Genomic DNA, 14,913 nt, shown 5'->3' on the forward strand with positions numbered 1-14,913 from the left:
CGTAGGGTGCAAAGTACAAGACCTTGTTGAGGGCCAGCGCGTGGGCAACTCGGCACGCGTGAGCATCGTGGAGACCTGAGCGTCGAGTGACCACGCGCCGCAGGAGGTGAGTTACAGAGTGGCAGGTGGTGACAGCGCAGTGAAGAGATTGCACATTCTTAGCCGCATGCAAAGGGAAGCCAAGAACTTTGCACTGTGTGACGACAGGAATGGGAGAGCCAGAAAGGTGGAGAGAGACGAAGTGGTTGTGTGAGCGCTGGTAGGAGGAACGGTTGAGAAGGAGAAGCTCGTATTTCTCAGGAGCAGGAGAGAGGCCAGCGGTGGTGAGAATGGAGTCGATGAGATCTAGGCCACGTTGCAGGGTGTCCTGTACGTGACCGGGAGAGCCAGATGAACACCAGAGAGTAATGTCATCGGCGTAAAATATATGATGCTGGTCGGGAATTTCAGCTAGCTGGGAGGCGAGAGGGGCCATAGCGAGATTGAAAAGGGTAGGAGAGAGAACAGCACCTTGAGGAGTGCCACGGGTGAGGTGGTGTGGGTTAGACAAGTGGGTATCTACTCGAAAGCGAGCCACACGTTTAGAGAGGAATGAGCGGATATAGGAGTACATGCGGGAGCCACAATTCAAAGAGGCGAGTTGAGAAAGGATGTGATCGTGGCAAACACCGTCAAAGGCCTTGCGAACATCGACGGTCACAAGTGCGTAAATTTGAGTAGGTGTAGGGGACAGGAACGTTTGCTGGAGAATCAGAAACATGTCCTGTGCACGGACGCGGCGTCGGAAGCCAATGAGAGAATGGGGGAAGAACTCCCGTGCCTCAAGAAAATCAGAGAGGCGAGTCAGAGCCATTCGCTCAAGGGTCTTACCAACGCACGACGTCAGGGAGATTGGGCGGAGGTTAGAGAGAGAGGGAGGTTTGCCCGGTTTTGGAATCATAGAAATAAGGGAGGATGTCCAGGAGCTCGGCAAGCAGCCGCTCTCCCAGGCCTCATTGTAGGTTTGAAGGAGGAATTCTTTGGCGCAGTCAGGAAGGTTGCGAAGTGTGGTGTATGTAATGGCATCCTCACCGGGAGCCGAGCGTGTAGAATTAGCAGCCAGAGCAGATTCGAGCTCTCGGAGAGTGAAGCATTGGTCCAGATCGGGGTTAGGTCCACCCGAGTACACCGGGTAGGAGGGTGCCAGAGGGGGCGGGAGGTAGAGAGAGGCGAGTTGATCAAAAACTTCGGAGGGAGTCCCCTGAGTGAGGGCTTTAGCTAGAGTGGGAGCACTCGCGATCAGCATGGTCTCTCTTTAAATCCCTCCTTGGCACTAAGCCTGCCAGTACATTTCTGCCCTTCAACCCACCCATTTTCCAAAATGGAATACTAAAGATAAAACATAACCTGTGAACACAGTGTGAATGTATGAAGATGAACTTGTGCTCAAAAGTGTTAGGATTAAAAAGACGCTTAACAGGCCAGCTTTGCTTTTGGGAGTTTGCAGATGATCTTCAAGTTGTTGCAATGCTCCATGCGAAGACAGTGGCAGCAGATCGAGGATACTGTCATCGACAGGTTCTGCAGTCCTCGGAACACCTGACGATACGGCTTTTTCAATTTTCTTTAGGAGCACCCTCTGCTGCATCAGTTCTGTCAAGATTTCTTTTAGAACTGGCATGGTGTCGTCGTGCACTTCTGGAAAGTAAAAACAGTTGCCCACATGGCATTATATAAAATGTTGCAAAGCCTTGCTTCAGTAGCAACGTACTGGTTTTTTTAAAGACCTTGCCATATACATGGTAATAATCACAGCCATTAACTTTAAATGTAGCAAATAGCTGAGTCTAGTAAATGCATGACGCGAAAGCGTACAACATGCTATTGACCAGTGGGCAAAGAGATAAATTGCACTAGTAATGAAAGGCAGCACTGAGCCGCCACTGAAATGGCAGGAGGCGCGTGGGCAGCTAATAACCCTGCTCTTAACCAAGCACAGGAGACTAAACAGTGAGAACGAAATTTCTACTTGGTGTTTGAAGCCTCTGGCCACCATTTGGTTCACTGCTGCCAACAGCAGCTGGCGAAGCCACACTAGGTAATGCTGGCACTGCAGGTGACAGAGGCTGGTAGCGGGCACGAGGTGTACTTGGATGTTGAGGGCGGGGCACAAAACTTGGCTGAAGCTCCTTTGAAGCAGGTGGCTGTGGCACACCTATGAAAGGGCTGTCATCCAGACTGCATGCACTGCTGTCCTCATCCGATAAAAGGCGCTGTGTCCGCGGCGTTTTCTCTTACGCTGCTCAGATTCTTAATCGCTTGCCAGATCAGAGGTCACTGCAGCCTGCTGCTCTTTTTTCCTGGCTATTTCATAGGAGTCTACAAAAAAAATGGTAGCATGTTAAAGATGAAAACAAGCAATGCAACATCCAAATCTACCAGAAAAATCAGAGCTTACCACACTCATGCAGAACTCTGCATTTGTGTTCCTCCCAGTTTTTTCCAGGCTTCTCTTCATTCTTTATAGCTGATGCTATCTTTTTGGAGCTTTTGTATGGTAGCCAGAGCGCTTTATGTCTGTCTGTCACCCATGATGACGGCACAACAGATACATCATCGCTTTCTTCAAAATGAATAATAAAGAATTTCTTCCTCACTGGAAAAGACATAAGGCATTAAAGGCTGTTAGTTGTAAGCAAAATCCAAAAGTAATTGTGAGCTGAAAGAAATGCTGATTAACCCCGGATATATCAACTGTGCTGCATCAGAGCAGCCTCTCCAGCGCTCGGCAGGTCTGACTACACCTCAGTCATTTCAACAGTGCGTGCTACTCAACATACTGCATGGAGTTCACAACTCTAGATTCAAGGCCTAAAAGTACACCCTTCTCTCTAAATCACAGTCCTCACTTCAAAAGCATTGTGCTTCTTGGATGCATAAGCTCATGGTGCGAACAAACCATTTCTGTAGATACCAATTTCCAAAACATTGCAGGTCCTCTGGCTACGAGCCAAGCTGTGGAATATATATCTGTTACGATCACAAAGCTGCAATACTATGAATCAGCACTTTGGTCTAAACTGATTAGCCTATTGCTATCCACAGAATAGCCCAGCGCAAAGCAATGACGACACAGAAGTGTCCACTTTCTTTCGCACTGGTTTAATATGTGGATAGAAACTGTGCACCTAAATACAACTGAGGGTATTAAAAAAGGTACACACCGCAAAAAAAAAAAAAAAATTAGTGCTGCGCATGTTCTTGCTTGTAGGTGTGCAGGAGAGGAAACACAGCATAACTGTTTGACCCGTTTGGCAAGCAGACACATTTGTGCTCGATTTCCTCCATTCCCCGCACAGCACATTCCAACGACAGCTCTTTCGCAGCGAAGATGTTCAGTTCCGATGACAGCAAAGGTTGGGTATACAGGCAGTCAACTTTTCGAAAAAAATGCGCACATATGCTGGCCCCTTCCAGTGTACTGAGGATATTGGCAATCCAAACAATGTTACCGTCTTTCAACATTGCACAGCTGTCTCTTTGACAAATGCCAAAAGTTGTATCCTTCATTTTAAGCAAGGAGTACTGACTCCCCTCAAAGCCAGGTGGCACTGGACCATTGTTGTGTTGTCCTGAAAGCTGATAAGTTTGTCCTGCAGAGATATTCCCTTTGTGAGCCATTTGCTTCTCCTTCAGTCGTCGAACAACTTGCTGTAGGGCCCGTGCATGGCACTTCAACAGTGTTTTGATCTCGTGAAGGAAATTATCGAAGGGAAAAGCTGAATAAGCATCAAGAGGTCCAAAAATTCGCACATCACTGGGGACGTGCAACAAGGAATGGACATTATAAACATAAATGCCTTTCCCATAGAGCTCACCAGCTCCAGCAACAAATTCATGATTGAGGCGCTGTGCGACGTGGGCATGGGAGGGCGGCTACCATGCGGTCGCTAAGTTCTCCATTCTGCTTTCTTGTGCAGCTTGCTGTCTATGGCTTCCCGTCCTCACCGACTGACACGTGTTATGCATCGATATCTGCTTGGGAATTTGGCCTGGATCTGCGACTACCAACAGCTGATAACGGGCCTTATCTGAGCACAGTAGACGTCATCACCTTCACGTCCGAGTCTCGTGGAACATCGACGCATCCGTCAGCGGAAGCACTGCACCGCCCCTATTTAAGCAGCTGGCATCTACGAGGCGCTTCCAGTGGGCATGGGAGAGCGGCTACCATGCGGTCGCTAAGTTCTCCATTCTGCTTTCTTGTGCAGCTTGCTGTCTATGGCTTCCCGTCCTCACCGACTGACACGTGTTATGCATCGATATCTGCTTGGGAATTTGGCCTGGATCTGCGACTACCAACAGCTGACAACGGGCCTTATCTGAGCACAGTAGACGTCATCACCTTCACGTCCGAGTCTCGTGGAACATCGACGCATCCGTCAGCGGAAGCACTGCACCGCCCCTATTTAAGCAGCTGGCATCTACGAGGCGCTTCCAGTGGGCATGGGAGAGCGGCTACCATGCGGTCGCTAAGTTCTCCATTCTGCTTTCTTGTGCAGCTTGCTGTCTATGGCTTCCCGTCCTCACCGACTGACACGTGTTATGCATCGATATCTGCTTGGGAATTTGGCCTGGATCTGCGACTACCAACAGCTGACAACGGGCCTTATCTGAGCACAGTAGACGTCATCACCTTCACGTCCGAGTCTCGTGGAACATCGACGCATCCGTCAGCGGAAGCACTGCACCGCCCCTATTTAAGCAGCTGGCATCTACGAGGCGCTTCCAATGGGCATGGGAGAGCGGCTACCATGCGGTCGCTAAGTTCTCCATTCTGCTTTCTTGTGCAGCTTGCTGTCTATGGCTTCCCGTCCTCACCGACTGACACGTGTTATGCATCGATATCTGCTTGGGAATTTGGCCTGGATCTGCGACTACCAACAGCTGACAACGGGCCTTATCTGAGCACAGTAGACGTCATCACCTTCACGTCCGAGTCTCGTGGAACATCGACGCATCCGTCAGCGGAAGCACTGCACCGCCCCTATTTAAGCAGCTGGCATCTACGAGGCGCTTCCAGTGGGCATGGGAGAGCGGCTACCATGCGGTCGCTAAGTTCTCCATTCTGCTTTCTTGTGCAGCTTGCTGTCTATGGCTTCCCGTCCTCACCGACTGACACGTGTTATGCATCGATATCTGCTTGGGAATTTGGCCTGGATCTGCGACTACCAACAGCTGACAACGGGCCTTATCTGAGCACAGTAGACGTCATCACCTTCACGTCCGAGTCTCGTGGAACATCGACGCATCCGTCAGCGGAAGCACTGCACCGCCCCTATTTAAGCAGCTGGCATGTACGAGGCGCTTCCAGTGGGCATGGGAGAGCGGCTACCATGCGGTCGCTAAGTTCTCCATTCTGCTTTCTTGTGCAGGTTAGTCAATCTGAATCGCTATTTTGCAAACGTACAAGCAATGTATGTTTGCTGCTCTTCCCTTGCCCACAAGTGCTTGCTGCCACCTTGAATGATTGTGTATCCACTGCAATGTTACTGTTACTTTCCGGCGATGTAGAACTAAATCCTGGTCCTAACAAGGATGTGGACCGTCAGCATAGTGATGTTATGGCCGCGATAGCTGCTTTGTCGTCCAAGTTTGATACACGACATGAAGAAATGATGAATGCCATAGCTGAACTCAAGGTTAACCAGGAAGCGCTGTCCGACACTGTTTCAGACCTTTCTAATAGGATGACTGCTGTGGAAGCCGCGGTTGAGTGTCTCGAAAACATGCCTTCTAGTAGCGATGTCACTGCAGCAGTCCAAGAGGCTGTTTCAAATGAGAGCATTGCGCTCGCGTCCAGACTGGACGAGCTGGAGGACCAGTCAAGACGCGACAACTTAATATTCTATGGCATCTCTGACAATTCGTCAGAAACGTGGGCACAGTCGGAAGCCCAGATCCAACACTTTCTTTCGAAGTGTCTCAATCTGAATTCCTCGGAAGTCGCGATTCACAGGGCTCATAGGTTAGGCAGCTTTGGAAATGGCAAAACACGACCTGTTATTGCTAAGTTTGCGTCCTATAAAAGTCGAGAATATATACTTTCACAAAAATCAAGGTTTAAAGAAGAAGGCGTTTCTATCGGCGAAGATTTTTGTAAAGCAACCCGTAAATCGCGGAAAGCCCTTAGTGATTTCGGCAAGGCTAGCGGCCAATTCTATTCTTTACGCCACAACAAATTGATCATAGGTAAAAAATGCTACGCTTATTGTGCAGCTACTGACGAAGTATGCGAAATCGGACCAGCCAGGAGTGCAATTACCCCAAAAAGAGACATCACACTACCAGGTTCACCCACCGCACATTCAAGCTCATTCAAGCATTATCTCATGATCGAACGCAAACAGACTACATATCGCTTCTTTTCACTAATGTCCGAAGTGTCATCAACAAACGTACATCACTATCGTCACATATCGATGCATGCTCGGCTGATATTGTTGTGCTCACCGAAACTTGGCTCTCAGCAAAAATAAAGAATAGCGAAATACTAGACTGCGAAAAAACATACAAGTTTTACAGATACGACCGCGATTTCCGAACAGGCGGAGGTGTACTGATTGCCGTGAGCTCTGCTATCAATTCCTTTGCTATCTCTATCGATTCACCACTAGAAATCGTTTGCATCCATGTTAGCTTTCCAACGGGTGACCTTATCTTTTGCGCTTGTTATAGATCCCCATCCTCACCTACTACTTTTTGCGCCGACCTTCATGATGCCCTGAATAAATTAATTGTTAGACACCCGAAATCACACTTATTCCTACTGGGTGATTTTAACTTCCCAAACATAATGTGGCGAAACTGTATTCCCTCCCTTAAGCAGCCATCCTCCGAGTGCACTAATTTTTTAGACACCTGCGCCGATTTTAATCTAACCCAGCTAATTAACAAACCCACACGTACCACCAGCACATCGTCTAATATTTTAGACCTCTGTTTTACTACAGCTCCAGATTTGGTCTCTCCGCGAACGTACCTAGAAGGACTGAGTGACCACTCACTGCTTCACTTCACAATTAGGAAGAATGTTCGTCCTAAGAAAATAGTTAAGACCATATGTGATTACAATGCCGCCGATACCACGTCCACCACAGCTGAACTAGAATCATTCATTGCCGACTACACTGAGAACTTTTCCGAACTTACTATTGAAGAAAACTGGTCCTTGTACAAAAATAAATTAGGATTGTCTCAAATACTACCTCTCCGTGGTTTACCACAACCCTACGCCGCTTATGCAACAAAAAGAAGCGTATTTTTCGTCGCGCTAAAGCATCTAACCTTCCTGAACGCTGGGTAGCATATCATCGCATTCATGCTGAATATTTAATGGCTGTTAAAGATGCTAAACAGAACTTTTTTGACAACACCCTCCCATCACTTCTGCAATCTAATCCGCGTAAATTCTGGGATATTGTTGGGGGCAAAGAAGATAAGGTAATTCAACTAACCCGTTCTGACAATATTTCCATTCCTCCGAACCAGTGTTGTTCCGTTTTAAATGATGTGTTTGCTTCCGTTTTCCAGAAAAGTGCTAATATTTTACCGTCTGTAACTACTTTCTCTTATTTGCCAATGGACCCTATCAGTATTGACTGGGTCGGTGTGCAAAAGTTGGTTGAAAATTTGAAAATGTCTTCTTCGCCCGGTGACGATGCAATCAGCTCTAAAATGCTGAAACTCTCTGAACCCTACTCTTCTATTATGCTTTCAATGCTTTTTTCCCAGTCACTCTGTTCCTTAGTACTTCCAGGCGATTGGAGGGTTGGCAAGGTTGTTCCAGTACCAAAATCAGGTAACACTCATTCTTCCGATAACTATCGTTCTATATCACTCACAAGTATACCATGTAATTTTTTGGAGCATATCATATACTCTCATCTGATTGATTTCCTTGAGTCTAATTCCTTCTTTTCAGCAGAACAACACGGTTTCAGGAAGACATTTTCATGTGAAACACAGCTTGTATGTTTTACTAATGACCTTTTTGCTTACACTGACTTGAACATTGATGTAGACTGTGTGTTTTTGGACTTCGCGAAAGCTTGTGATACTGTTTCCCACGATCTCCTAATTCTTAAGCTTAGCATGCTTAACATTGACCCTAACGTACTGAACTGGATTAAAAGCTTCTTATCGAATCGAACTCAATATGTCTCTGCTAACGGCTGTTCCTCCTCTCACACCTCTGTGACATCCGGTGTACCACAAGGGTCGGTACTGGGACCTCTTCTCTTCCTAATTTACATTAACGATATTCCTGAATGCATTTCTCATTCTTCTATCAGGCTTTTCGCAGACGACTGCGTCATCTATCACAAAATATCTAACCAAACTGATTCCATTTATTTTCAGGATGATCTCACAAGCGTATCTAACTGGTGTGATAAGTGGTGCATGCGACTAAACGTTAATAAATGTAAAACGATGTATGTGTCACGTCGCACTAACATCACTGATAACAAGCGTACTTATGTTCTTCACGACATTCCACTTGAATCAGTTAACTCCTACAAATACCTAGGTGTTCATATCTCACGTAACTTATCATGGCATAGACACGTCGAACATGTCGCAAATAACGCCAACAGGACTCTTGGATACTTGCGCCGAAATTTCTCTACCGCGCCTCTGCCGATAAAACTAACCGTTTATAAAACATTAGTACGACCAAAGTTAGAATATGCATCTGCAGTTTGGGATCCTAATATAATCACACTGATAAACACACTAGAATCCATTCAAAATCGTGCAGCACGTTTCATCTTAACTAACTATTCCCGTTACGCCAGCATTACTTCTATGAAAAACACACTTGCCTTACCAGACCTTTCTTCGCGCCGGAAGTGTTTTCGACTATGTCTTTTCCACAGACTGTATCACCATAACCCCCTGTTAAAGGATCATCTTTTTTCGAGCCCTTCATACATTTCATCCCGTTCCGATCATATATTTAAAGTCGGTGTTCCATTTTCGAGAACCAAATTGTGTCATGATTCTTTTATTCCTAAAACCAGCGTTGACTGGAACGACCTTCCTCCCTCCATCGCTGCCATTACCGATGTTGAGAACTTCAAGAAAACTGTGTTTTCTGCCATCATATAACTTGTTTTGTATAACTATGCACTGTATTTTTTTTGTTGTACCACTCCTTTCTGTAATGCCTTCGGGCCCTGAAAGTATGTGAAATAAATAAATAAATAAATAAATGTGAGTGGCAGAGAACTTTGGGCTGTACATAATAGTTACAGCAACACTTAACTTCATGAAGTGCTTGTAAAAGCAACGGTCAAGTGCTTCTTTCATAGCAACAGGGCCATAATACAAGAGAAAGTTCCTGTGCTCAACAGCCTTCCATTGTTCAAGAAAAAGAATGCCTCTTGGCCTTCGCTTCATATCACTGGGAACATGTGCATTGTAACGTTCGAGACAGTGCGAGAGCGTAGTTTTCGCTGCATGACACATCTTGGATGGACACGGCTTGCTCGACACCCAGTAATTAGTAAGAAGTTTCTTCATCACCCCTAAACATACCAGATGCATATAGTCAAGCGGGAATTGGCTTACAAGTCCTATGTCCAAGCACAGCGAGGGTGATTCACTATGGTGGTGATTGGGCTGCAACATTAGCTTGAAACTTTCATCAGTTCGTAGGGGACTTTCACAATCTGGGAAGATGACCTTGTTGTCACAGACAGAACAGGTGCCCTTCTGGGTGCACTTTTCACATCCATAGTAAGCAGTATGCCCCTTGATGGACTTGAGATATGCACTTGCTGGTGCATCACATATGAACGCATGCAACTTGACATTAAAGAAACGTTGACGATAAATGGTGCCTTCCTTTAGGAGTTCATTCATCTCTTCTACAAAGTCGTTCATGTATGCACTCAAATCCTGCGGCTTGCTGTTACCTTCATAGAGTGCGGCAATGAATGGTGCACAGTTGACACTTTCTTTTACCATCACAAGAATGGGCCAGAACTGCCTTCTTGAGCTTCATGAGATGGGTAATCCATCCACATTTATGATCAAGGAAAGCGTGCAGCAATCCTTGGAAATGTTTTCTTCAACAATGTCAAGCAATGAGGGGAGTAATCCAAAGTAATAATAAGCGCCACCATTCATTGATACCACCTCAGTGGACCTTGGTGTCTTAAGTAGTGTCCTAGCATCTTCGGGTAGGTCGGGATGATAGGGCTTGAGCACTTTAAGAAGAGAGCTCAAGTGAGAGCAGGGTAGCTTGCTTTGAAGTGCCCACTGAAGCAACTTTTCTCGAAGGTTGCCTTTCTCGCAAACTGGCTCTTCAGACGGGCTCTCGCTAGACACTGCCGAGCCATCAATATCGCCTTCTGAGAGGCGATAGAGGCATTCCTCTGTTTCTTCAGGTTGTTGGCAAGCTTCTTCCGTTGCGATATTAGTCAGGTGCGTACTGGAACAACCTGCAGACGGACTTGCTGCGTTGCTTACGTTAGGTCCTGCATCGTGTGGGGGTACTGTAACCGCCGTGAGCGCCGGCTGGGGGTTCGTTTCTTGCACATCGGCCACAACATAGCCGAGCTCATTCTGAACATATTGAGCAATTCGCCTTCGCCTGTGGCGAGGTGTAACTTTACAAAAGGAAGTTTTCACTCTAAGCCTCTTCATCTCTGGATGAACAACCTAACACACTGATGGAAAAGGATAGACTGAGCCGCTCATTTGAACGCAGCATGGCCCTTGCCACCGTACACGCTATTCCCGGAAACACGATTGGGCACCGCATGCAGTCAAACAATGGACCGAATATACCAGGAGTGGAGGAGGTACGTACCGTAATCTTGTGCGCAGTTCGACGCCATCAGTGTAGGATCAGTGCCAAAATCACACAGGCAGTGAGAGTCTCCTCCTAAGCATAGAGAAAGATCTTTCTCTATGTCCTAAGCTAGTCCTAAGTCCGAAGCACGCACTTGACAAACTCGCTCAACAGCACGTGACGTTGGCTGATGTTCACGACGATTGCATCCGTTTTGCAGCTTCGGTTTCAGTTTTGATTTTAGTTGCATGTTGTTGTTGCGTCGAAAATAGTGATTCCTTGTGTTTATAAGAATTTTATGCTAGAAACAAATATTATGTACAGGAAAGGTCTCAGCAGTTGCAACTTAGAAGGTTACAGTGCAGTTTTTTTTATGCGCACATTGGTTGCGCTGGCCGCCATGCATTTACTTTTCTTCAAACACCTGCTCAGAACATGTACAAGTTGATGTAGAAAATTTTAATTCGATTACTGATGCGCGACAGCGATGTTTAATTTGCTTCTGTTAAAACGTTCCTGAATGTGGAAAACTACGTATGTTCACAATGCTCACATTTTTACTATATTGCTGCAACGTTGCTGAATGCCAGAAAACTAATATTACTTTATAAACATTTCAGCAACGTTGTCAACGTTGTGGTAACGTTACGCGACGTTCGCAATATTTCTGCAACGTTGCAGCAACAATATGTGCTACTAGGGATATGGTGAGCTGGGAGCAGCGTTCGCGGCCCCACCTGGGCGCCAAGGCCGCAGCATCGCTCAGCCTGCTCCCCACATGGGAGCAAAACCTGATCTTGGCAGGCACCCGAGAGCCCCACGTCGCAGACAAGCTATTGCGGGACTTCGAACTAACAACACCGAAAGGCCAGCTCTCTATGTACGGCCAGTTGAAGCTCACTGGTGACGTGTGCCGCGGCGTCATCACCGTGGCCAAGCACGAGACCAGTGAGTCCCTGCAAAACAAGGTCCAGTGGCGTGCTAGAGAGCTTGCCGATATCCGCAAGCTTGGAAAATCAGACGTCGCGGTGCTCACCTTCGTGGGCAAAGTGGTGCCGCGATACGTTCATTACAACTCAGAAGTCACCCTTGTGCGTGCATATAAGAAAACGATCCCGGCCTGCGTGCGGTGCGGTACCGTGGGACACCGAGCGGACACATGCCCCTGCCCGGATCAAAAGTGTGGCCTTTGTGGCAGTGCGGTGTCGACCGTCGACGGGGTGAAGACACCGCATGAGTGCACACCGTCCTGTGCAGTCTGTGGGCAAGCCCACGCCACCAACTCCCGGGACTGCACGGGGAAATTCAGGCAGCTCAAGGTGCCCGGCCGCAAGGCTAGGCGCCCAGAGCTCCTTGGAAAACAGCGACCTGGCCGGCAGGCAAGTCATCCCAATTCAGGTGCCGGTGGCGGAACGCCGCGTGGAGCTGACGGCATCGACAACAAAACGTCCTCATCATCATCCTCGGTGAAGTCACCACCCGGGAACAAGACTACGCCCCCACCGCCCAGCGGCAGGGACGCTGGCCACTTCCCGGCATCAAGATGGCGCTGCCGGCGCCCGGGCATCAGCGTCTCAACACGGCAAACAACAGGTGAGCAGCTGGGCTGAGATCGCCTCCTCCGCCTCCCATTCCCCCGCCTCCCCAGTTACCGTCTCCGCACTCAATACCGAATACAAAAAACAGATCGACGTGCTCCGCGCACAGAATGAGCTATTGCTCAACAAAATTCAAAATTTAGAATCAAAATTGGCGTCCGCCGCTCCGAGCCCGCAGAACTCGGACGCAATGGAGAGCGACGCGGAGATCTCGCCTGCCCTCGTGACAGCCATCTCCGCGATGGAGGAGCGCTTAACCTCTAAATTACGATCTGTGATCGAGACCGCCATGGACCAAATCTTGACCAAGGTCAAATCTGCCGTCCCCGCGGTAGTATCAAAACACATCTTGGACAACCCCCGCCTCTTCCGTCGGACGGGGCCCATTAGGGACGTATCCCGTCCTTCAAAATTCAACCGTCTGATTATTGATTCGGACAATGAGGACAGCTACCCCGCTCCTTCCATCATCACCCCCTTGATGGCACAAGTAGCTGGCTCTGGGGCAGCCAATCCCTCCTCCTCCCCCCAAAGAATTTCAAATCATGGCGAGACACCTTAATCAAAGGAGTTCCGCCATCTCCAATTCGGCTATATCAACTTCCATAACACAATGGAACTGTAGAGGCTTTAAAAACCGCACTAAGCGGGCCAATTTCCGCCTCTACCTTGAAACCTTCGAGTCCCTACCAGCCGTGGTTGCCCTCCAGGAGCCAGGCCTGGGCGCCACACTTTCAAATTACACGACGTTCCAACAGGATCCCGCGTCATGTCTTGTCGTTCACAAAGCCTACACAGCCAACTTAGTGGATCTCGACTTCAAGCTCGAGTATTCCTATGTAATGGTGACTATCCTACCACTCCACCGCAGGGACCCGCCGTTGCATATACTCAACGTGTACTGCTCTCCCAAACTCAAGCGAGTGACTTTTGCGGACCTCTTTAGCCGCGCGCTAAGAGTAGCGGGCCGCGATCCCCTGCTGATTGTGGGCGCTTTTAACGCTCCCAGTCAGCTGTGAGGGTATCGCAAGGAGGAGTCGCGCGGACGTAGGCTGGCGGAGCTTGCGTCCACGTTGGGCCTCACCCTCCACACGGACCCCGTCCACCCAACACGGCTAGGAAACTCCGTGACACGGGATACGCGCCCGGACTTAACCTTCACTCGCAACATACGACACGCAGACTGGCTCAACACCGAGGAGACCCTCGGTACCGACCACTGCATCATTAACACTACACTAGGCACACGCCCCCTCAAGCGTCCCAGAACACAAGCCCGTATCCCAGATTGGACGAAATTCAGGCAAAATTTTAACTCACTTGATAATGCACCCATTTCCGCGCAAGGCTACACAGCATGGTCCCAACAGCTGCTGGCACACCTTTCCTCGCATGAAACACACATGCAGCTCTCAGAGGCGGTCACGGACGTGGATAACCACCTTCTACACCTCTGGGAAGCCCGTCGCAGCCTCGTCCGCCGTTGGCGGCGCCAGAAACACAATAGAAAGCTTAAAGCTCGAATTGCCGAGCTTACCCAGAAAGCGGCAGAGTATGCGGCCCAACTCGCCGACTCCAACTGGGTAGATAGATGCAACACGGCCGCGCGACAAATGTCCAGCCGAAACACGTGGCGTCTCTTTCGAGCCCTAATCGACCCAACCCAAACACGAACCGAAACACAAAAACATTTGTAGCGAGCCATGCACGCTTTTCCTGGCAACACGACTCAACTGGCATTCTCGCCAAAATGAAACGGGGCACTGCGCCAGGACGGGATAAGGTCACCGTCAAGCTTTTGACGAACCTGCCCGCCTTGGCATACCAGTCCCTCCTGGAATACGTCAATGCGATTTGGCGCGGGGACACCACCCTGCCAATCGAATGGAAAACGGCTTTGGTCACTTTTATTCCTAAAGCCGGCAAACCAGTTAACACAGATAACCTCCGCCCCATCTCTCTCACCTCATGTGTGGGCAAACTAATGGAGACGATGGTGCGGGATCGGTTATCTACATATCTTGAACACAAACATGTCCTTGCGAGCACCATGTTCGGATTCCGCCCACACAGATTGAAGAGTTGGAGTCACATAAAGTGAACAGGCAGCGATTATATCTCTTTTTGCATGCCTCATGTGACCTGAACATGCATCTGACTTCAGAGCAGTCATTCGGCTGTTAAAAACCGAAACCAGATGACACGAGAAAAAAAATTAAATTGTAAATTATTTAGCTGACAAAGTTAACATCCACATGGTGGCTTGTGTACAGCATTGCCTAGTGCATCACTGTAAAGAGAAATGTGCATCCAAAAATTTGGTTTCTCTACTCCATTAAAGATGTAGCCCATGACACACTTGTGGCAGACCTTTGAGTTCATCATTCTTTTATGAGAGTTGTGAAACTGGCTCACTAGAGTGTAGCATATCAGGAGTCAGAGTGTTACTGGAGTACTCTGACCTCATGGTGATTA

General features: G+C 48.2%; 1 protein-coding gene and 1 pseudogene across 1 annotated transcript; both read right to left on the minus strand.

The window, feature by feature from the left end:
- Window positions 1-3,222: 3,222 nt before the first annotated feature.
- On the minus strand, window positions 3,223-4,008 carry LOC149355220 (uncharacterized). Its single transcript, XM_089576089.1, has 2 exons — window positions 3,988-4,008; window positions 3,223-3,888 (listed from the first exon to the last, which is right to left on the minus strand). The coding sequence occupies exons 1-2, from the start codon at window positions 4,006-4,008 to the stop codon at window positions 3,223-3,225; spliced, it is 687 nt and encodes a 228-aa protein (XP_089432215.1).
- Window positions 4,009-7,435: 3,427 nt separating this feature from the next.
- On the minus strand, window positions 7,436-10,692 carry LOC149355221 (uncharacterized; annotated as a pseudogene).
- Window positions 10,693-14,913: the final 4,221 nt, after the last annotated feature.

This window comes from Amblyomma mixtum, chromosome 3 (genome assembly GCF_055824585.1).
Source record: "Amblyomma mixtum isolate Tamu chromosome 3, ASM5582458v1, whole genome shotgun sequence".
NCBI lineage: Eukaryota > Metazoa > Arthropoda > Arachnida > Ixodida > Ixodidae > Amblyomma > Amblyomma mixtum.